Genomic DNA, 23,106 nt, shown 5'->3' on the forward strand with positions numbered 1-23,106 from the left:
CTGCAGCGAAGATAGCGATTATATCCACAACCTAAATGACCTTAAAAAAAGCTAGCACTAAGGAACTATCCGCAAGTTTGTCTCGATGGAGCTTATGATGTTAGCGTCAACATTGGAGCAGTAGTCAGAATTACATAAGAAACAGCCTACACCAAAATCTGACAAATCGGCAAAATTTATAACAAAATATTTTATTGCTCACCGAAACATAAACAAGATCCTAAGAAAACACCACCCAATACTATAAGGTAACGAGTGTTGGAGTAAAGCGTTCCCGGATTACCTACCGGGCTACCAATCGCCGCAATAGAAACTTTAAACACATGTTAGTGCACGCAAATATCAGCAAACATCATTCCCCCGCAATGAAAGCATGTTATAACACCTCGTGCAAAATTGGTAGGCACTTTCAAAGTTACATTGAAGCTAAAAGCACCGCAAATAGTTATACACACGCAGTCAGAGCTAGCTTTACTTGTAGAAGTTAGCATGTGATCCACATACTTGAATGTTCCTTCTCTAAGAAACAATATATCGCTAAAATGGGATAATCAGTGAACGTCAGATTAAAGGGACATCACCCAGACACAGCTAAAGAGCTTTCTAAAGCCGTCGTCAAACATTTCAGCCAACTGGGTCATAACTGTGATGAACCTAAACTGAATCTTACAGACAAATTTCCATTCTGTACAAGAAAGGAAATACAGACTCATCTTATCCATAACACCCTATTTTTTATTCAATAATTAATACTGTAAGCCTTGACCGGCTCTTACAGGAGTGTGAACAACAAACGATAAGTACAGATTGCTAACAATAAAAAAGTTCCGAAAACAAGAAATGCAAGAAAAGAAAATCCTAAAACAGTACACACTAACAGAAAAGGGTACACGTTATACATTGATTTCGGAATAAGAACTGCAAGCGGCATACGCAGTCAAAGCATACACTAAAAAGAACTGCGATCAGCATACACATGAAACAAACTCCGTGCGCAGCGCTTTTCTTTTTCTACAATGGCGCAACCTACTGATAAAAAAAAATTTCAATCTTGACAGAAAATGCGATGACACATTCTGAGAACACAATGCCATGTGTCAGTTTAGTACATATTCCATACCTTATTCGTGAGTGCAGAACATTGCAACCAATAGGCATAAATGTTTCGAAGGGAGGTTTACAATCGATTCGCTATGCTAAATTTTAACCAATAGGCAACAATACTTGGTTTGGTTGCTTTGTGGTATTTTCTTTCTTTCGTTTTTCTTTCGTTTTATTTATTAATTTTCTTTCAGTTATATGTTATATACTTTCTTTTTGACGAGCACCTGTTTCTGCCACTGCTTATGTTATATCTTTCAGAGACACCACAGCCCACGACCACCAGCGAAGCGGGTAATAGAGGGCTGCTATGCACGACGTTGAACCGCCGGCTGCCAGACGGCCGTGTCACCAGCCTTGTGCGCAGCACTCTTTTATTCTGAATTCTACACCTTCGCTCGTTGCGGCACCCACCCACGTTACCCCTCTCCCCGTCAGAAGAACCCTACCTACATATACTGTGCCGAGGACAGCATGCGTCGCCTTGAAAAAGGCAAGTCCACTTGTGAAAATATTGGCTACCACTTTCACCTTGATCTGATTTTGGTGATCATCTTAACAATTACAAACATCAAAAAGTCCAGTAATTACTTCAAATAGCTGTTCAGGACGTAGAAGCTACTGGGGCTGCTCAACTTGACTACAAGCATGGTACATCTGTTCTTTATCGCACACGTGAATGTGTCTTTTAGTAAAGCTTCATGAATGATAGCTAGGACCCTTCTGTATGTTTCCATAATTATAAAGAAATTCAGCCTTCTATGATAAACTTACAGGTGCACAAATTTACGGTTATAAACACTGCGACACCACCACGCCACAAAGAACATTGTGCCAAAGCTAGGCTTGCCTTTGCGTCACTGATTTGTTCTTTGAATCAGAGCAAAAACAAGGACACAGGCCGACCGCTGTTTCTTTCCTTATTGCGCTGCCATGGTCTCTCGCATTGACCCAAAAATGCATGTTTTCCAACTGGCCCAACTTTGGACGTTACTGCGTCAATGACTTCTTCATCGTGAAGGAAGCATACGTACCCCATGAAGTCTTCGTTCTGCTTGATGACATCCCAGGTGGGCTTGCCATTGCAGATCTTGTTGTGCATGTTAGGTGCAAACTTGTTGTGTCTATGGCTTTTGTCCTCCGAGTTACAAAACTCCTTTATCTGAAAACCAAGAAACTCTTTTCAGCAATAGAGATCACGAGCTATGACACGAATATCGCCCTTGAAGTGATGCCCATGAATTTATTTCGAATGCTAGTTTGTTGATCCAAACAAAAGCGTGTATTTTGCTTTGTTGCCTAGTTTAAGCATCTGCATAGAAACCAAAACTGATGATTGTCAACGTAGGGCTTTAGTGGAACGCTTCCACAAGGCTATTCACTTTGCTATATAAAATGCATGTTGAAAGGTCCATGTTGCTAATTGGTAATTCTTGATAGGCGATTGTTGATTCTCGGCGTAATAATTGCACATAACACAGCCTTTAACCAGAAAATCGGAAGCCGTACTGTAGGTGGATATACGTGTTAGTCAATTCGTCTTTGGTTTGTTAATTTGTAATTGTATGTTGTAGGTTTGTTAATTTGTTAGTTGTAAGTTGGCAGCAGCGGTTACGGGTACGTGCACGCATACTGAACCACTTCTTTCCGCCTGTACAGGTCACAGCTGCAAGGAACTGCCGGCAAGAAGACTTCATCTACCCAGGCTGCGCCGCTTATCGCCCCAAGAAAAAGCATCTTGACAGTGGCCGTGTCTGCCGCCTGCCGTCTACCGCAGCGCGCCTGCGCGGGACCCCTAGCACCTTGGTTTAAAAGCCCTGCAAGAAGCACGTTTGCATCAGTTGGCAGCAGCGGTTACGGCTACGTGCACGCATACTGAACCACTTCTTTCCGCCTGTACAGGTTGGTGATTTTTATGCCCCTCCTAAATAGTGGGATGCACATTCGGCCGTAGCTGCTGCTGCCACATTCCTGTTCATGCCACATTGCTGCCACATTCCTGTTACTGTTCTTTCCGTTGTTTATCTGGCGTTCTTGTTCGCTTATCTCCGTTTTGTCCCGCGCTCTGGTAGCAATGACAGGTAAGCAAGAGCTATCTCAACTTTTCGAAGAACTTAAACGCGAGTTGAAGAATGAATTTAGAGAACTGCGCGAACGCCTGGAAAGAGACTTAAGGAAAGAAATGATAGAAATGAAGGGATTCTTGGTATTTGCGAACAAGAACTATGAGGAAATGAAAACATCTGTGAGTGAGCTGAAAAATGAAAACTCTGATCTAAGGAACACAGTGGAGGGTCTGGAAAAGGACCAAGATGCCCTGCTCGCAAAACTCAAGGATCATGAAGTAAGGCTCATGCAAAATGACCAGCATACCAGGTGTTTCAACATAGAAATCAAAGGTGTACCAACGAAGCCAAAAGAAAACACCCTGGATATAACCAGAAAACTTGCAGGTACACTTGATGTACCTTTCGAGGATTCTGATGTTGAAGTTTGCCACTGAGTTAGGACAAGCGGTAAGGCTAATTGGCCTAATATTGTGATGCAGTTCAGACACAGGGCCAAGCGCGATTCTTTCCTAGAGAAAGCAAGGAAAAAACAGCTGACCACAGAAGATATTCAGCTGGAGCCCAGCACTGCGATTTATATCAATGAACACTTATCTCCTCCCATGAAACGCTTGTTTGGAGCGGTGAACAGCAAAAAGAAAGAACTCGGCTGGAAATATGCCTGGTATCGTAATGGCAAGATTTTCGCCCGGAAATCAGACGGCAGCCCCATTGTCCCCATTTGCCATCTTGATGACTTGCAGAAGATGACGTAGGAACAACAGTTGGGTCCATTTTTTTCTGGTAGCTTCTTATCTAAAATATGGGTTATGTACCATCCGAGGTAAAGGATCTTATATCAGATAAGCAACCAGCAATGACATTTTTTCATCAAAATGTTCGATCGCTCACAAATAAGACTGATGAACTTACCATGTTAATACACAGCTTCGGAATACCGATTACTGTCATAATGTTAACCGAAACGTGGTTAACGCCCACATCACAATTGTTCCAGCTATCTGGTTATCAGTCGTTCTTCTGTAGTCGACAGGATAAGCGAGGGGACGGTGTAGCGCTTTTGCTCAAAGATAATATTTTTGCTGAACCAGTCGACGAGTTTACTGGTATAACTTCCGATTATGAGGTACTGACACTACAAAGCCATACAAACTTGTTCTCTGTTGTGTACAGGCCACCATCAGGTGATGCGACTGGCTTTCGTTGAAAAGCTTTTCAGTTATGCAACAGAAGAAAAAAATGAATCTTGTTATCGGTGGTGACGTCAATATAAACATGCTGTCATCTTCTCCGCTGCAAAATGATTTCCAGACTCTAATTGCAACTTGCGGTTCTTCAAATACAATTTCTACAGCAACACGCATAACTGTTGACAGCGCCTCCTTATTAGATGTGTTCATATCCAACATAAATATTCATTCATTAGAGGCCGACGTTCTGTCCACTGATATCAGTGGCCATCTAGGCATTATTCTGCTAGTGAGTAAAATCAATCGTGTGACTCAAAAAACTAAGGAACCAGTTTATATTCAGTCAATTACGCCATCTAATCTGGAGGCTTTTCGCCATGCCATTGCTCAGCAAACTTGGGACAGTGTTTATTGTGCACAAGACAGCGACTCTGCATATTCCGCTTTTATTAATATTTTTAAACCGTTGTATGATACGCATTTTCCATGCAAAAAAATTACGAGGCCACCTAAAGCGCGGAAACCTTGGCTGACCCCTGAGCTTCTTGACATGATTAAACAAAAACATGTTTTATATGCCAAATTTATGAAATCTAGGGATGAAGCCTTGCTTAAGGCGTTTAAGAAATACAGAAACAGTTTAACAAATAAACTTAGAACTGCCAAAGAAGCTTATTTTTTAGGAATATTTAGTGACCCTGCTAATCAACGAAGTGATGTACTTTGGCGCAAATTGAATGCCTTGTTACAGCCTAACTCTTACTCAGCTATTCCTGATATATTGGAATATGATGGGCAACAAATTTCTGGAGATAATAATAATAATATTTGGGGTTTTACGTGCCAAAACCACTTTCTGATTATGAGGCACGCCGTAGTGGAGGACTCCGGAAATTTTGACCACCTGGGGTTCTTTAACGTGCACCTAAATCTAAGCACACGGGTGTTTTCGCATTTCGCCCCCATCGAAATGCGGCCGCCGTGGCGGGGATTCGATCCCGCGACCTCGTGCTCAGCAGCCCAACACCATAGCCAATTTCTGGAGATGCAGTACCAAATGCATTTAATGAAGTCTTTACTCTAGCACCGCAACAGGACCTAGAACAAAGCCTAACTAACCACGCTCAGTTTCTACCAGTAAACAGGAATGGAGCATCGCTTTTCCTTGCTCCAACTACTTCTCCTGAAGTTTTTTCGTCTATTAGAGCTACAAGCAACAGCAAGTCACTAGACGCCGACGGTATCCAGATTCGCGTTATAAAGTATGTACTCGATATTATAAGCCCTATTCTAGCCCATGTTTATAACTTAATATTATCAACAGGTGCCTTTCCTAAGAGAATGCAAATTACCGACGTTGTTCCCGTTTTCAAGCGCGGTGATAAAACAGCATTAAATAATTATCGGCCTATATCAATAATTCCAGTATTTTCTAAGGGTATTGAGAAAATAATGCATGCACGATTACTCTCATTCTTTAACCGTCACCATTTGGTTGCAGACTTTCAACATGGTTTTAGAAAGCACCGCTCTACGGAAACAGCCCTCCTGAGCCAAAAAGAAATAATTTTAGATGCATTCAGCCGGAAGCATCTGGCACTAGGCATATACATAGATTTCTCTAAGGCTTTTGATTTAATTAATCATTCCATCCTTCTTAACAAATTAGAAATGGATGGTGTACGTGGAACCGCCCACTCGCTTATGACATCTTATCTGTCCCACAGATCACAGTTCGTAGATGCTAGTAACACAATATCTTCAAGGAAGCCAGTTATCACTGGTGTGCCGCAAGGCAGCATTTTGGGCCCACTTTTATTTTTGATTTATATAAACGACATTGTACGCTGTACAGATAACGCTACATTCGTTTCGTATGCCGACGACACAACCGTTTTTATTACAGGCAACGTGGAAACAGATATAGAAATAAAGGCTAATAAGACGCTGTCTGACTTAGAACGGTGGTTCGTGATAAACTGCTTAAAAATCAACCCTAAGAAAACAAAAGTTATCTTGTACGCGCCTAGAGGAAAGTTGTTGACAACTAATATGAATTTGTGTCTGGGCAGTGAGCAATTAGAGATAGTGGATTCCGTTAATATCCTTGGGGTGCGTTTTACAAAGCACCTAACCTGGAATGAGCATGTTGATCATCTCCAATCTAAATTGTCATCTGCCATTGGTGTTATTGCTCGTCTGCGTCGCTTACTTCCGACCAAGGTAAAAATTATGCTGTACAATGCTCTGGTGGTATCTGTCATGCAGTACTGCGTGATGGTGTGGGGTACAACTGGTGTAACAAACTTGCACAAACTACATTTGCTACAAAAAAGAGTTGTGCGTTACATAGCTGATGTCCATTGTACGCATTCCACAAAACCACTTTTTTCTAAATATGAAATTCTTCCTGTAATTTGTTTTTACAATTATAGGTCGATGTTGTGCTACAAAGATTTCGTAAAATTTGGCATTGATGATACGAATCATCTGGCAAAACTTCGGGAAAATACAAATATTCGACAGACCCGACATAAAGAAATGTGGTTCGTACCTACCCCAATAACCACCTATGATGAGCAATCTTTATCGCATACATTACCTTCGCTTTTAAACCTATTAGACCGACAAAATTTTTATCCCTCCAGGAGCCGAAACTCTCGCATTAAACGTTTTTGACAACTTACTTATTTGCAAGACTAAACATTGCCTTCTTATTCTCCTAATTTTGTTGCCCACTGTTATTTATGAGTGTTGATTATTTCTTGCCGTCTTGTTTCACTCTGTATTACCCGTTACATTGTGATGCCTTTTTTTATTTCTTGTGTATGACTGGCTGTCATCTTGCTGTTATGCCAACTTACAAGGGGTCGGGACCTCGTCAAGCTCTCCAAGCTTTTAGTCCTGTACTCCTCCTTCTTTAAGGAACTAGAATGATTGATTGATTGATTGAATTGCAGTGGCGCGAGTGCCAGCTTGAAAAGCAACTACAATCTTTCTCTCACACTGCCACACTTTCTGGTGCAGGCGCGGAATGTGGAGAGAGCGGAGAGCAGGGCTCGGCAAAGATAACTTGCAATTGTATCGTGTATGAAATTACTCGGGCAGCAAGTATTTGAGATACCGATACAAGCTACTACCTGAATTACTGTATGCGGTATGATACTTCGCATTTGTATAAGATGCATCGATACGTTCACAAATTTCCAATTATAGATTGTCAGTGGGCCCTATATAAGCAGCATTGACAGAATCATCAGAACGCACTCGCACCAAGCCTCAATGCCAAGAGGTCAGGACACACTTTGTTTCAGCCCAAGTTAACCGTCTTATAATTTCTTAGCATTGCTTGCCTAATTGTGGCACAAAATACATTACTGCACTCCACGTAGTCTGCCTTCTTCAAGGATATCCACCAGAGTATCTGCAGTTTCTGCGTAATGGTACCATTTATTACGATACGGCTTTATTCCCATCACTCGGTTGTTGCGAACATCTACAAAACAATTATATGCTTAAAAAACGTGCGTACAACATCTACGAAAGGTTAGGTCTAAACAGCGAGGCTTAGAGGGAAAAATGTTAGCCTTGACGTAATGAAGTTCGGAATTGTGTAAGAGATGCATACCTTGCATGGCAGAAACGTATTTATGAATACAATAGTCATCACAGCGCTAGAATTTGGTTCATCAGCAAGCAGTAGTTATCTCGCACGACAAACATCATAACAGTATCAGAATACAGAAAGGGATAATAAACCTGTTCCTGAATGAGGCATGGCTTACAAAAAACACGCTTACAGCTACAGAAGCTGCTATTGATTTTCCAACAAGCCCAGGCAAGTACTTTTGCTTACTATTCAAGTCTTGTTTCTAATTTTTTTCGTACAATTCAGTATAAAGCAAATTCTCAGTAGTACCAGAAAAGAAAGGTAATAAATTAAGCAAACTCGGCTTCAGTAGACTTCTCCGAAATGCGAATCATGTTTGCTTCCGCAGAAAATGATTGTTGTGCATCAGGTAAGTGTTCATATATTCGATGTGGTTGTAATCGTTGCGACGCTTTTTAAAAATCACTCGCTTCCTGTGCTGCAATTGTACTAGTGAAGTGAGATTTCTTCACGTGTAAACTGAATACGTCCTTGCAGATATGGCAATTTATCATTTGTAGGATACTTTGGAAATCTTATCCATATTGAAGAAATTCTGACGATAGCACCAATTTCAAGATATGCATATCCAAAGCGGGCGGCAAAATGCATTAGTGTTCAAGCAGTTTTAGAACTTCAATGCAGAAAGTTTTATTTGGTATTTCATTAAAATACGCCTACAATATGCCTGCAATCCAGCCGCAAGTTTTACAGCGCTTATCGCAGGAATATCGCATTCGACATTCGTTCCAAATGAGTGCGCCTCGTCGAGCCACTGACTTCAATTCATCTATTACAACACGTGCACAAAATAATTAGTTAAGCAGTACAATACTGAATTTTTGCCAGCAGTTATGTATTTTCATTTTCAGTCTAAGCAGAGTTACTCCTTCGAGTAATCGAGATGAAAATGGCGATTTGCAAATTGTAAAAAAAAAATGGCAGTTCGGCCCTGGGAGTGAAGCCACCAGACCGGGTGCCCGGTCGTTCTCAGATACATCAAACCGTGAGGGACAGTTGTGACAGTGATTGATTTGCGGCGCTTTGGCAGACTTACAGCTGTATTTGGCAGCCATGCAGGGCAAGAGGAAGGCGGAGTCCCATGTATGTAGAGCAAGCAGCTCAGTGAGAAAAAAAAAGAAAAGAAAGAAAGAAGAGAGAGAGAACTAAACTTTTATTTTCCGAAACGGTAAACCGAGTCAGAACCTGGTTCACCCTAGGTGGGAGGATTCCTTATTCCAAGAACCCTCTGGTTTAGGCTGCCTCCTTGGCCCGGGTGACGAGAGTGCGTTGGTCGTCCAGGTGATCGGAGCAAAGCTTGGCCTCCCACGTTTCAGTTGTATGGATCTGAGGTGAGTTGCGGCGCTCTGTTATTTCTTCTATGGGGCGGCTTTCTTTGGGGTCGTCTTGTGGAGCTTGTGATGTAGGGTCTGCGGCTTTGTCACGCAGTGGGCAATCCTGGACCATATGTTGCAGGCTGTCTGGAACGTCGCAATGGGGGCATGTGTACTAGTACTGCGTAGGATACAGTCTGTGCATGATTATTCCGTGCACGTAGGTGTTGGTTTATTGGCGGCGCAGGATGACTTCTTCCTCTTTGCTCAGATTCTTGTGTGGTGAAGCGTAAGTTCTTCTGCTGAGTCGATGGTGTTGCAGAAGCTCCGAGTACTTCAGGGTGATGTAATCAACGTTGGTGGCCGGCCTAGTGCGGGATGGCAGGAAAGCCTGGCTGGTATGCTCGCGGGCAGTGGCATGTGCCGCCTCATTTTCTGTCATGCCCTGATGGCGTGGGACCCAGTTGATTTGGGTGGTCGATGGGGGCGAAATGAGAAAACACCCGTGTACTTAGATTTAGGTGCACGTTAAAGAACCCCAGGTGGTCGAAATTTCCGGAGTCCTCCACTATGGCGTGCCTCATAATCAGAAAGTGGTTTTGGTACGTAAAACCCCATAATTTAATTTTTTTTTTTGGGTGACGGGGAGCGGGGCGCGCGCGATGTAATTTCTTAGTATTTTGAGCGCTGTTTCTGATTGGCGTCCTTTTTGATAGTTGCGCGCTGCTGCTTGGGAGTCTGTTAGTATTACTGCTACTTCAGGGCAAGTTGTCATTGCCAGAGCGATTGCCGCTTCCTCTGCAGTCTCGGAGGCTCTTGCTCGGATGGTGACAGCTGCAAGTTCTTTGCCTTGGTGATCCGGGACGCTTAGGGAAAAGGCGTTTCGTTTAATATACCGGGCAGCATCGGTGTACCTTGTATAAGGGTCTCTCCCGTATGAAGAAACAAAAAAAAAGCACACAGGGGGACGGAGACGGTAGTCGGAGAGTAAGGGGGGCGAAAAGTAGCGGCAGCTAGGTTCCCGTTCAGCCGAGGTAAGGAGGGAGAAAACGGTCGCTGCGCAGCACCAGTGCGCGTGCTGCCGTTGTAGCGGGAGAGAGGGCAAATTGAATCGGGCGGCGGGGGGTGCAATAGTGAAGGGGCCCAGAAGGAAGACAGAAGAGTGGCAACTTGTGGAAAGAAACACAGTGTCAAAGTACAGATATACAAGGCACGGCCCGTTCCAATAAATCTGTGGTCCAGCTGCGGTGCGAAACAAATATAAATATATATATTCCCCAAAAGAATGTCGTGGTATTCGCAAAGCAAGTAAGCAGCTGGGCTTAGATTTACGGAGCCGAGTAAAATAGCCTCCTAGCGGTCCAGTTTTTGAACGTTTAACCGATAACTGACATCAAGTCAGCTCGTGCGTATTCCAAGAAGTGGCAGTAGGTCACTCAGAATGACCACTTGAGTGGCAGAGTGATGGAAACTGAATTGGCGCATGCGGAGTGACGAGCAAGCAGTGAATAGCCAGAGTCTCAATTTTAGAGTACAGAACATGTATTCGCATTTCCCATGCACTCTCACAACATATCCTGGAGGCAGGTCAGTCGCCCCGGACTCTTATTAATTCCGTTAGCATACGTTGCAAATTTGTGGATGAAAAAAAGATTCTCTCTGCTCGCATGCACGGGTGTCATGAAAACCAGATTGCAAGAGCACAACACTGACGCGTTCAAAGGAGTAATCTGGCAGCCGAACGTGCCTGGAGGAGGGTAACTTCGGGAGACTTTTCACATGCGCGCGGTGATTGTTGAACCGCAGGCGGAAAGGGGTGTCTGTTTGACCGATATATTCCTGATCTCGCATCGAATTTCGTACACAACGTTACTGGAATCAGAGTCAAGATTATTGTTAATTTTATATACGAAAGATGAGTTCGATGCCTCAGCCATGTCTGCTGTTGTCATGTGACGGCATACCTTGCAACTAGGTTTCGCACACGGTCGACAGCCCTTGGGCGTGTTTGACTTCTGTATCGTCGCTCTGAATAACAAATCCCTTAAGTTTTTGTTTCTTCTATACACAACCCGAGGCGGCTGCTTGAAGATAGTAGCGAGTCGGATGCTCTGTTTCATGATATTGAAATGGTGGTTGAGAATGGCATTGATCCGCGGAGCACCGGTAGTGTATGTGAGGAACAAGTTCGGATCTGATTGTGTATTGGTATTGCTTACCTTTCCTCCCAATATATGTGCGCGCTCTAAGCTGCGGGCGTGTTCCATGGCATCCTCTACTATTTTTGGAGGATATTTTTGGCGTATGAGAGCAGATTTCAGCTCCTCGGCGTGTCGCTCCAATTGCGCAGATTCGGAACAGACACTTCTGTATCTGTGGGTCTGGGAGTAGGGAATGCTTGTTTTGCAGTGATGGGGTTGGCTACTATAAAAATGCAGATATTGCTGACAATCTGTCCGCTTTTTGTATAAGGACGTGGAAATGCGACCGCCACTCAGTAACAGAGTGACGTCGGGGAAGTGAATACTATCTTGGGAGAAGCTGTGCGTAAAGCAGATTGACGGGTGCAGAGAATTGAAATTGGAAATGAAGTGAAAGAGACTTCGTTCATTGTCGGCCCACACCCAAAAAATGCCATCCAAGAATCGCTTATAAAGTATTGGCTTTACAGCAGAGCTTGCGAGGAAGGGTATTTCTTAAGATGCCATAAAGATATTTGAATAATTTGGCGCCATCTTCGTTCCCATGGCGGTTCCGCTGATTTGCAGATAATGCTTGTCCTCGAACTCATAGTGATTATATTTAAGCACTAGATTTAGAAGAGTCTCAACTGTATCTTTAACTAATTGCCTAGGTTGCCTGGGGGCAGCGTAAGCTGAAACTACGGAAGCTATGCCGTCCGCGTGAGGTATGTTGGTGTACAAAGATGCGACATCCTTAGTGACCATGTAACCCCCCGCCGGTACCATCAGGTTTGATACCTCCCGTAGGAAGTGATTTGTGTCTTTAATGTACGAGGGAAATGTAGATGGGATGTCCTTAATCAGATTCAATAAAGCTGGATATTTTCTCAGTCACTGTTCCATTACTGGAAACGATAGGCCGACCGGGATTTTTTATTTTGTGAATTTTGGGTACTAGGTAGAAACGACCGGGGCCAGAGTTTCTTAGTATCAATGCTTTGAACGTCTTATCAATTATCTACCCTGCCTTCGGCAGAGTGGTTAGGGAGTCCCTTATTTCGCTTCCAAATTTCTCGGTAGGATTGCTTGGGAGTTCTGTGTAAAAGTTAGAGTTGCCTAGTTGACGGAAACCTTCGGCTATGTAAACACTCCGGTCAAGTACCACCAATGCACCACCCTTGTCCGCTGGCTTAATGACAATTGTTTGATCATCACGTAGGGTTCGCAGCGCCTGCTCCTCCTCTTTTTAGAGGCTACTGCGGATGGCACGATGCCTCTCGTACTCTTTTATAATGTCTTTTTGAACCGCAAAAATATACATGTCCAAATATTTGTCGCGTGCCTCACCAGATGTCCATGATTTTTCGCAGAGTTCAGGTAACTGATCAAGACACCATTCTGTAGTTTGACGATCACAAAAGTACTCCCGTGGTCGCAAATTTCTCGCGAAATCATCCATATCTTGAAACAATTTAAACTCGTTCATCCTTCCTGACGCCGGACAAAAAGTTAGACCTTTCGAAAGGAGATTTAGTTGTGCCCTCGACAACGGGCTACTGGACAAGTTTATCACATTTGAGGCATTGCGCACCATCTCGTACTTTTTTTCGCTGATTACTTCAGAACAGCCGGTCACTTCGCATTCAAGGTTATGACATTGAAAATCACCAGTGATGGCCGTACGGATATTGCCACGCCCCCGTTTCTTTCTTTGTTGCTCTTGGATGTTGATATTTTTCTTTCCCTCGTATTTTACCAGTTCCAGCACTTCCAATTCTGTGAGCTTTGACTGACAGAACAGCAGCTGCTCCTCATTTTTAAGCTGCGATACTCTGCGCTCGCTATGTTGTGAGACCAGCCGAGTGAGCCCAAGCGAGGCCTCCCCTAGTATAGCATTCCACTTCTCTCTTTCTATTTCGTCAAAGGTATCCATTGCCAGTTTCTGTTTTACCTTAAGACTTTTCTGTGCGACTTTTCTGGCTAAATATTTATTCATATTAGAGGCATGCATCTCAAATCGCACCCGCTTGTCAATTGTTTTACGCAACGTCATGAACTCGCGCGATCCGGGCGGGAAGTAGCTGCCGCTACTTCCCGCCCCCCTCACTCTCCGACTTACGTCTCCCTCCTCCTGTGTGCTTTTTCTTTTTCTTTTTCTTCGTTCTTTTCTTCTCTTTTTTTTCTCACTGACCTCCTTGCTCTACATACATGGGATTCCGCCTTCCTCTTGCTCTGCATAGCTGCCAAAGACAGCTGCAAATCTGCCAAAGCGCCGAAAATCAATCACTGTGGCAATTGTCCCTCTCTGTTTGATGTATCTGAGACCGACCGGGCATCCGGTCTGGTGTCTTCACCAACAGGGCCTAACTGCCATTTTTTTGTTCGCCCTGATGAAGATCGGTCAACCGATTGCAACTGTTGAAATTAAATACTTGTCCTGTTTTTCTTGTAGCACCACTCAAGATATTTACATTTGAAAGGTAGCCTGAATAATTATTCCACTTTGCCTACTATATGTATATATATATATACACACACACGTCGCACAGACTTTGCTTGCCTCTTGCGCATTTCGGTCTAGAAGTGTACAAAAAGGGCATAATCTCTGTAATCGTTGTAAAAGATAGAACGGGGCCAGCAGTTTCCACATGGAACAGATGTAGCAAGGGAAACGTAAGGAGGAGCAACGTCCGAGTCACGGTGGTCGGCTGAAATGTATTTCGATAGCATGTCCGTAAGGATTCAGATGAAACACTCATTGATGCCATGGATAAGTTCATGTTGTATAGAGCAGACACGGATGGCGTCGTCAGTGGCTTCGGAGAGAAACACACCGCCAGTGAATGTGAGCATTTGGGCCAGAGCCCCACACATCAAACGATATCGTACAGCAGGAAGTGCTCAACATGGGGTCGACTAGTTCGCAGTGACCGCAACCCACTTGCTCCCTGATGTATAGATTCCGGAAAGGGCCCGAGAAGGTATAAGCCTACACGACCGAAGGACTCTGCGGTTATATGGAGTGGCTGCAGCTGACCAGCGTGGAGCTGTAATGGCTTTTGCGCCGTTGACACACGTCGCAAGCGGTGACAGAACATCGTACGGAACGGGGGAGGCCTGGGGAAAAAAACGGAGGCGTACTCGGTCGTAGGTTCGAGATACGCCGATGCGTCCCGTCGCTGCTGCGTCGTGAAGCTCTTACAGAGCGGTATAGCGGAGATGTTTAGGTATCAAAAGTAGAAACTCAGAGCCGTCCGGATGGAGATCACGACGGTACTGAGTACCGTCGCGGAGCACGAAGAGATGTGCAGTGTAATCGGCCACAGAACGTTCACAACAGTCGATCAGTGCCTTTAGGTTAGCGTCAAAATGTTGCTCCTGGACAATATCAAGGAATTGTGATATTGAGAAAACGCAAACAGCACTGCTGGTATTTCAGGAGTCAGATTAGTCACCAGGATAACGCGGCAAGCTGACAAGGTTTTAGTTTAGGCGGCTAGACTTGTAAACCACGGAATATGAAAACGCTTCGATCCTCAAAGTGCGTCGACCACGTCGGCTTGTAGGATCCTTTAGGAATGAGAGCCAGCAGAGAGCTTGATGGTCAGTAATTATGCAGAGAGGATGACCGCAGTGGTAGGGGCGGAACTTCTAAACTGCACAAGGCACTCCCCTTACGTAATCAAGTAGCTGTGCTCCGACGGTCATAGAAGGCGGCTTGCATAAGCAGTAACGCGATCCCGGTGCTGCTGACGCTGGGGTAGGACGTCACCTACGGCATGGCCGCTAGCAACTACGCGTAATTTTTGGGGGCATCAGGGTCCAAGTGGTCAAGGATGGTTGGTGAGGTGAGAAGAGTTGAGACGAGAGAACGCGGCGGCTTCTGAAGTACTCCATGAGAACTGCACGCCTTCGTTCACAAATGAGGTGTCTAGCAATTGCCGGAAAAACGACGAAAGTGCAATGATAGCCCTACAAAACTTGTCTGTGGTTATCTTCAGAGCCGGAAAGTGTCGGACACCGCGAGTTTTGTCGTGATAAGGCTATAGACCGTAAGCGCCGATGAGATTCCCCGGGCCAGTAAATTGATGGAGGCCAAAACGACATTTTCACGAGGTAAGTTGAGCTTCGCCTTTCGACAAAAATGTAGTTGTTAGACGCTGGATATGAGTGTCGAACGTTGGTGTGATGATGATGTCTTCGAGGTAGCAGAGACATATGGAGGATTTAAACCTTATGACACGGTGTCTACTGTACGCTCAAAGGCAGCCGGAATATTGCAGAACCCAAAGGGCATGGTTTTAAGTTGTTATAGTCAATCGGGTGTTATGAACGCGTTTTTTTTTCTCTGTCCATATCGTCAATAGCAATATGCTAGTATCCACATCGAAGATCAATAGAAGAGAAATAGCTGTAAACGTGGCGGAAATCAAGGGCGCCGTCTGCGCGTAGGATCGAGTAGACATCTCTGTATATCACACAGATGATGGTAGTCTACACAGAAGGAGCACTTACCGTCCTTCTTGTTAACCTACACCACAGGTGACGCCCAGGAACTGGAAGAAGGGCCAATTATACTTTTATCAAGCATTTTGTTCGCTTCACTTTGAATGTCGCGGCATTCCGACGCAGAAACTCGATATGACCATCGGTCAATAGGCGCAGCATTGCCACTATGAATACTATGCTTGACCTTGAGCACAATATTGCTACGGGATAGTATTTCCAATGACGAAGAGCCGAGCAGTAAGAAGACGATGACGACGTTTGAAAGCTAGCGCGGGCTGTTGCGTCTTGGCCAACTGCGGCGTATTGCCTTGTAAATATACTTGTAAATAGCTTTTCGCCGGTGTCTTCATACGTAACATTTCCGGTGGAGGTGGACGTTCCCTGTACCGCGTCACGGAACTTCTCAGTGGATGGTACGTCGAGCCTTTCTTCATGGCTCCCGGCGACGATAACTCGACTCCGCCGGCTCCGACACCTGCTGCCACTTCGACGACATACATCACTCTCTCCGCTTCCTGTGACCCTGGCGTATTCTCGTCAAAAAATGGGGAAGACGTCGAGGACTGGATCAGCCTGTACGAACACGTCAGCCGCAATAACCGATGGGACCCTACTATTATGCTCGTCAACGTAGTCTTTTACCTCAGTGGCACACCTCGAGTTTGGTATCGGATGCACGAAGATGAGCTGACCAGTTGGGATTGCCTTAAGCTAAAGCTTCGAGACTTGTTCGGCAACCACTACGGTCACCAACTTGCCGCGCAGAAGGCGCTTTCCGGTCGTGTGCAGACGTCAACGAAGCCCTACGTCGCGTACATTCAGGACGTCTTGGCTCCGTGCCGCAAAGTTGACGCACACATGACTGAGTCCGACAAGGTCTCCCACATCCTCAAAGACATTGGCGATGACGCCTTCAACTTGCTCGTATTTAACAACGAGGCGACGGTTGATGCAGTTATAAAAGAGTGCCGCCGCCTGGAACTCGCTAAAAGCCGACGTATCGACCAACAGTTTGCCCGTCTACCCAACACCTCAGCGACATCATCCTGTGCTGACGCTCCTCGTCCCAACAACACTGGCGATGTTACCAGGATTGTCCGGCGTGAGATCGAGGCCGCCTATCCGGCTGCCTTCGACTCCAGCCCCTCCAATGTACCTGCAGTCACTGTTTCCCTGATCCAGGCAGTTGTCCGCCAGGAGTTCGCCAACATGGGTATTCACACCATCTGCTCGGCCCATCGCCCTGATACCGAGCCGGCTTCTTCGATTCCACCCCGTCCCGCACCTTCTTACCCACCACGCTTCCGCAACCCCTCTGAATGGCGCACTGCAGACGACAAGCCAATTTGTTTTCACTGCCATCGAATTGGGCACATTTCTCGGCACTGCCGCAGTCGCTGGAGTTCCCTGAACCAGTCTCGATATACTGCCTAATCTCGCCCCCCAGGTGGCCCTTCTCGTCCCTATGCTGCCGGCTCAAATAAAGCCGCCACCGATTTTCCTGCGCCAAACCGCCCCTATTCTCGTTCGCCTTCGCCCCAACGATGACAATCTCGCTCCCCCAGCCCAGTCGTTCCTATTCGTCGAATCCCTTCGGACGCCGCTCCCAGCCGGAAAACTAGACGATGCAGCGCCTCGAGGTGACGCTACACTGCTTCCTACGCTGCCAGATCCTCTCCTGACGTTGCCCACTCATCTGAACCTTTTTGACGTGCAAGTCGACGGTGTTCCTGTATCTGCTCTTATAGACACTGGGGCGCATTTGTCGGTAATGAGCGCTGGCCTTCGTGACCGGCTAAGGAAAACAATCACGCCCGCCACGACGCCTGATGTCCGCGTCGCCGATGGTGCAACAGCCCCTGTAATTGGTATGTGTGCCACCCGTGTGTCCTTCGCCGATCGCTCCACTACCGTGCTATTCACAGTCGTCGCTCACTGTCCCCACGACATCATCCTTGGCCTAGACTTCCTCTCCGCACAATATGCTCTCATCGATTGCTCCGCCAGTACTCTCCGCCTCGACCTGCCTGTTCTGGATCCCGCTGTGCAACACCCTACTCGCCTCAGTTCCGTCGACTTCGTTCGCTTGCCACCTTCGGCACTGATTTACGTTGACTTCGTGTCATCCCCACCAGTGACCGGCGGTCACTACATCGCGGCTCCTATGCAAGACGTCCTCCTTACACACGGGATCACAGTACCTCATACAGTTTTATCTATTACGGCGAATTGCGTCTGCCTGCCAGTGCTCATTTTGTCTTGACGACAAAAGTGCTGCCACGCGGGATGTCTCTGGCTAAACTTTCCTCATTCGAGGATCACTCTGTAGCATCGATGTCAGTAGACAATTCAGAAGATCCTCCTCTACCATCGCAGTCGGCAACTTGTACCATCGCCAACTTACAGAAAATGATTGCAGCCGACATGCCGTCCGAGCAGGCTCGTGCGCTCTACCGCGTTCTGATTTCCTACCCAGATATTTCTGACTTTAACGATCGTCCTTTGGCCCAAACAACAGCTGTTAAACATCGCATTATTAGCGGCGATTCCCCTCCTATTCATCGCCGCCCGTATCCATTTTCACCGTCTGAGCGTCAAGTTATTCACACCGAAGTTCGCCAAATGCTTGCCAAGAACATTATTGAACCGTCATGTAGTCCATGGGCGACACCTGTTGTGCTGGTACAAAAGAAGGATGGCTCATGGCGCTTTTGCGTGGATGATCGGCACCCTAACCGGGTTACCAAAAAGGACGTGTATCCCCTACCTCGGATTGATGAAGCCCTTGACTGCCTCCACAGCGCTCGCTATTTATCCTCTATTTACCATCGTTCCGCCTATAGGCAGATTGCCGTGGACGATCTCGACCGCGAGAATACTGCCGTTGTAACACCCGACGGTCTTTATCAATTCAAAGTAATGCCGTTTGGTCTATGTAACGCTTGTGCCACTTTCGAACGCATGATGGACTCCCTTCTTCACGGTTTCAAATGGTCCACCTGCCTGTGCTCCTTGGACGACGTTATAGTATTCTCCCCAACATTCGCTACGCACCTCGAGTGCCTCTCAGCAGTCCTGGACGTTTTTTGGTGAGCTGGTCTGCAACTCAACGCATCGAAGTCGCAATTCGGATGTCGCCAGATTACCGGCAAGATCCATGCTGTTACGCACTTCCCTGTTGCAAAGTGTGGCAAGGATGTGCGCATCTTCAACGGCCTTTGCTCGCACTTCCGCCGTTTCGTGGAAAATTTCGCGGCCTTAGCACGACCACTAACCGAGCTTTTGAAAAAAAACGCCCCTTTCCAATGGGGCGATAACAAGGCCTCTGCATTCTCGCTTCTAATCGACCTTCTCACAACGCCTCCCGTTCTGGCCCATTTAGATCCTTCTGCGCATACCGAAGTTCTTACTGATGCCAGTGGTCATGGAATTGGCGCAGTACTGGCACAACGCCAGCGTGGCCACGACCGTGTTATCGCTTACGCCAGCAGGCTCCTCTCACCCGCGGAGCGCAACTATTCCATCACTGAGCGTGAGTGTCTGGCCCTAGTTTGGGCGGTTGCGAAGTTTCGCCCATACTTATATGGCCGACCCTTTTCCCTTGTCACAGACCATCACGCGCTTTGCTGGTTATGCTCATTGAAAGACCCTTCAGGAAGATTTGGTCGCTGGGCCTTACGCCTCCAAGAATGTTCGTTCTCTGTCACCTTATAAATCTGGCCGACTACACAAGGACGCTGACTGCCTGCCTCGCTACCCGGTAGACGAGCCTGACGAAGCCGACAGTAGTACCGCCAACGGCATTTTGTCTGTGTCTGCCTTCGCTAACATCGCCGATGAGCAGCACCGAGACCTATCGCTGCGAGCACTCATCGAGCGTCTGCGTTCTACACCTACCGACACATTCGTTCGCCGATATGCCCTACAGGGCGGCATTCTGTACCGAAGGAACTTCCTCCCTGATTGCCCTGATCTTCTTCTTGTCGTGCCAAAACATCTACGACAGACTCTGCTCTTTGAGATGCATGACGCACCCACTGCAGGACATCTTAGGGTAACCCGCACGTACGACCGCGTCCGCCGCCGCTTCTATTGGCCTAGTCTCGCTCGCACCGTCCGACACTATGTTGCTGCCTCTGATCCCTGCCAGCGTCAGAAAACACCTCAGGTGCTACCTTCCGGTCATCTCCAGCCGATCACCGTCCCTGTGGAACCGTTCTTTCGTGTTGGATTAGACCTCCTCGGTCCCTTTCCCACGTCATCCTCTGGGAACAAATGGGTACCCGTCGCAACTGATTACGCCAGCCGATACGCTATCAAGCGGGCTCTCGCTACCAGTTGCGCCACTGACGTAGCGGCCTTCCTCTTGCGTGACATTATCTTAGTGCATGGCGCCCCGCGACAGCTGCTTACTGACCGTGGTCGTAACTTCCTCTCGAAAGTTATCGCCGACATTGTGCGTTCCTGCTCTATTCAACACAAGCTGACTACCTTATACCATCCTCAAACCATTGGCCTGACAAAGCGGTTAAACCGTACTCTTACCGACATGCTGTCCGAATATGTTTCGAAGGACCACCACGACTGGGACGTTGCCCTTCCTTACGTCACATTTGCTTTTATTTTTTCCCGGCTCGACACCGCCAGATTTTCTCCATTTTATCTACTCTACACTCGCGAACCGACCTTGCCCCTTGACACGGTACTCCCTCCTCCTGCGACCTCAAGAACCGACTATGCGCGCTACGCCATCGCCCTCGCCGATCATGCACGCGATCTTGCCCGTGCTCGACTGACGGACTCCCAAACCACGCAGCAGCGTCAGTACAGCGCTCGCCACCGTCACGTACAGTTTTCGCCTGGTGCACTCGTGCTCCTGCGCTCGCCCTCTGGTCACGTCGGACTTTCAGAAAAGCTCCTTTCGCGATACACAGGGCCCTACCGCGTGCAGCGCCAGGTGACGCCTGTGACGTAGGAAATTGCTCCTGTGAGCTCAACCTCGTCATCTACTCTGGCATCTAGTGATGTCGTGCACATCTGTATGCTGAAGACCTACTACACTGCTTCAGAGTCCGGCCTTTAGTCGCTCCGGTACGGCGCCTTTGCCGCCGGGGGTAGTGCTACGGGATAGTATTTCCAATGACGAAGAGCCGAGCAGTAAGAAGACGACGACGACGTTTGGAAGCTAGCACGGGCTGTTGCCTCTTGGCCAACTGTGGCGTATTACCTTGTAAATATACTTGTAAAAAGCTTTTCGTCGGTGTCTTCCTACGTAACAATATCAAAAGGGCGATCGTCAAGTCGAAAATGCCTTATTAGGGTAATTAAACTTCGCGAGGCTTTCAGCCGATGTAATGAAGGGGCCCACCACAACCTTTTTCTTATGATGGGATAGATTCCCGAGGCTGGCGTGAGGGGCCTGCTAAGCTCGGATGAAACATCAGGTAATCAAGTAGTCACTTGATGGTCGCCGAGATAATCAACGTTGGCAAGGCAAATACATTGCGGTAGAATTTGGTTTGCCCATCCAAAGATAAAAATCGGCATGCGAGCCAGCGGTTAGCAGTAATAGCCAGAAAGCTGTGATGCACGCTAATGTCATACTGCAGTTGAATGTCGGGCAAAAGAGGGGCGAGGTACTCCCCATCAGGAGCAGGTGGGTAAGACGAGAATTGAATGCAAGCTAACCACTTTGGTGACAGGCGGCTAAGCCGGAGGGCGCAAGCTGCACGGGGTGGTTGAGATCGTTCTGCAAAAATCGGTGACTCAAGGCGAAGGATACTGCATGGTAGAGCAGTCAATAAAAGTCGAATGCGCATAGAGGAGGTAGAGTCGAAGAATTAGGTCGTGGGGCAAAGGGCAATCTTGGTGAAGGGACAGGAGTGTAGGTGCCCGTGACGTTGATACGTAAAATGTGCATGCCAGTGATAGGAGCAGTATGGCCATCGGCAACGAGGACAACTCTTGCCGACGCTTATCTGAGGAGCTTTCTAAGTCGTCGTCGGAAGGTAACACTTATCAAAGAAATATGGGCTCCTGTATCTTTAAATGCATTCACAGGATAGCTGTCAACTCCAGCGTCAAGAAGGTTTTGATTCCTAGGTTATGTGAGCAGAGGATTCGAGGACAGGGTCGGCCACACAGCTTCAATGTCAGAAGCTGCAGTGCTTAGTTTTCCGGCTGGGTGAGGGGCTGGCGATAGGCAGCAAAGTTAGTCAAGGGTGCGAGCAAACGAGACTGAAGGCGACGAGGTGATAGTGAGCAACCCTAGCGAAGGGTCAGAGCTGGGACATCACCGGAAATGGGTTCACGGCGGATGGCATAGGAAACCATGCCATCCGCCGTGAATCAAATCTCGAATCAAATGCTCGGTTCCCACCTTATTGCAACGCAGGCAGTAGGCTACTGGGTACGTCTTGTATTCCAGACACCCTTACTCATAAAACACCGTAGCGGAAATGGGCCTATTCCTTTGCGAAGGCGTAGGCTGAAATGCAAAAAAGTTTGAGTCAACACTGTTGAAAAGATGCGGCTTTGCGAGGGGCCTTTTCTAATGAGAGTATGCAATAAGCGCTACTGAGGTGTGCACATGGGCACAGCTGCAAATTGTGACTAAATCATTCATTTGAACATGCATGACGTAAGCACACACATAAAACAGATACATATACATCGTCCAGAGGTACGGGAATCAGTATCGGCATAATCCGAGTCAGTGGAGGCCATGGGCTGCGGCAGTGACGAGCGACATGGCCAATGCGACTGCAGTGGTAGCATATAGGCGTTTCATCGGGGGTACACCGTTCGGACGGTCTGCGATATCTGGCAGAAAAGGACTGGCCGAGATGAAGAGGGCCAATAGAGAACTGAAAAACGCTGGATTGAGTTGAACACACGAAGCTGAGACCCATGTTCTCGAATTACCGACAACAGCCTGAATCATTATCAGCGTGGTTGCTGGCCGATTGGGAGAAGTGGTTAGCGAACAAGTGGCCTCGAGGTCGCAGCGAACGATGCGGCTTACATCGTCACAGGTGATCGCAGGTAACGCTGACGAGATCGGCACTCACA

The 23,106-nt window shown here is 46.9% G+C and overlaps 1 protein-coding gene across 1 annotated transcript in view; it reads right to left on the minus strand.

Moving 5' to 3' along the window:
* Positions 1–23,106, minus strand: part of LOC135907491 (calcium-activated chloride channel regulator 1-like) — a 166,720-nt gene that overhangs the window by 127,024 nt on the left and 16,590 nt on the right. The window contains exon 4 of the mRNA XM_065439178.2: positions 2,136–2,263. Within this exon, the coding sequence (XP_065295250.2) occupies positions 2,136–2,263 (128 nt within the window). The remainder of the gene's footprint in view (positions 1–2,135; positions 2,264–23,106) is intronic.

This window comes from Dermacentor albipictus, chromosome 6 (assembly GCF_038994185.2).
Source record: "Dermacentor albipictus isolate Rhodes 1998 colony chromosome 6, USDA_Dalb.pri_finalv2, whole genome shotgun sequence".
Lineage (NCBI taxonomy): Eukaryota > Metazoa > Arthropoda > Arachnida > Ixodida > Ixodidae > Dermacentor > Dermacentor albipictus.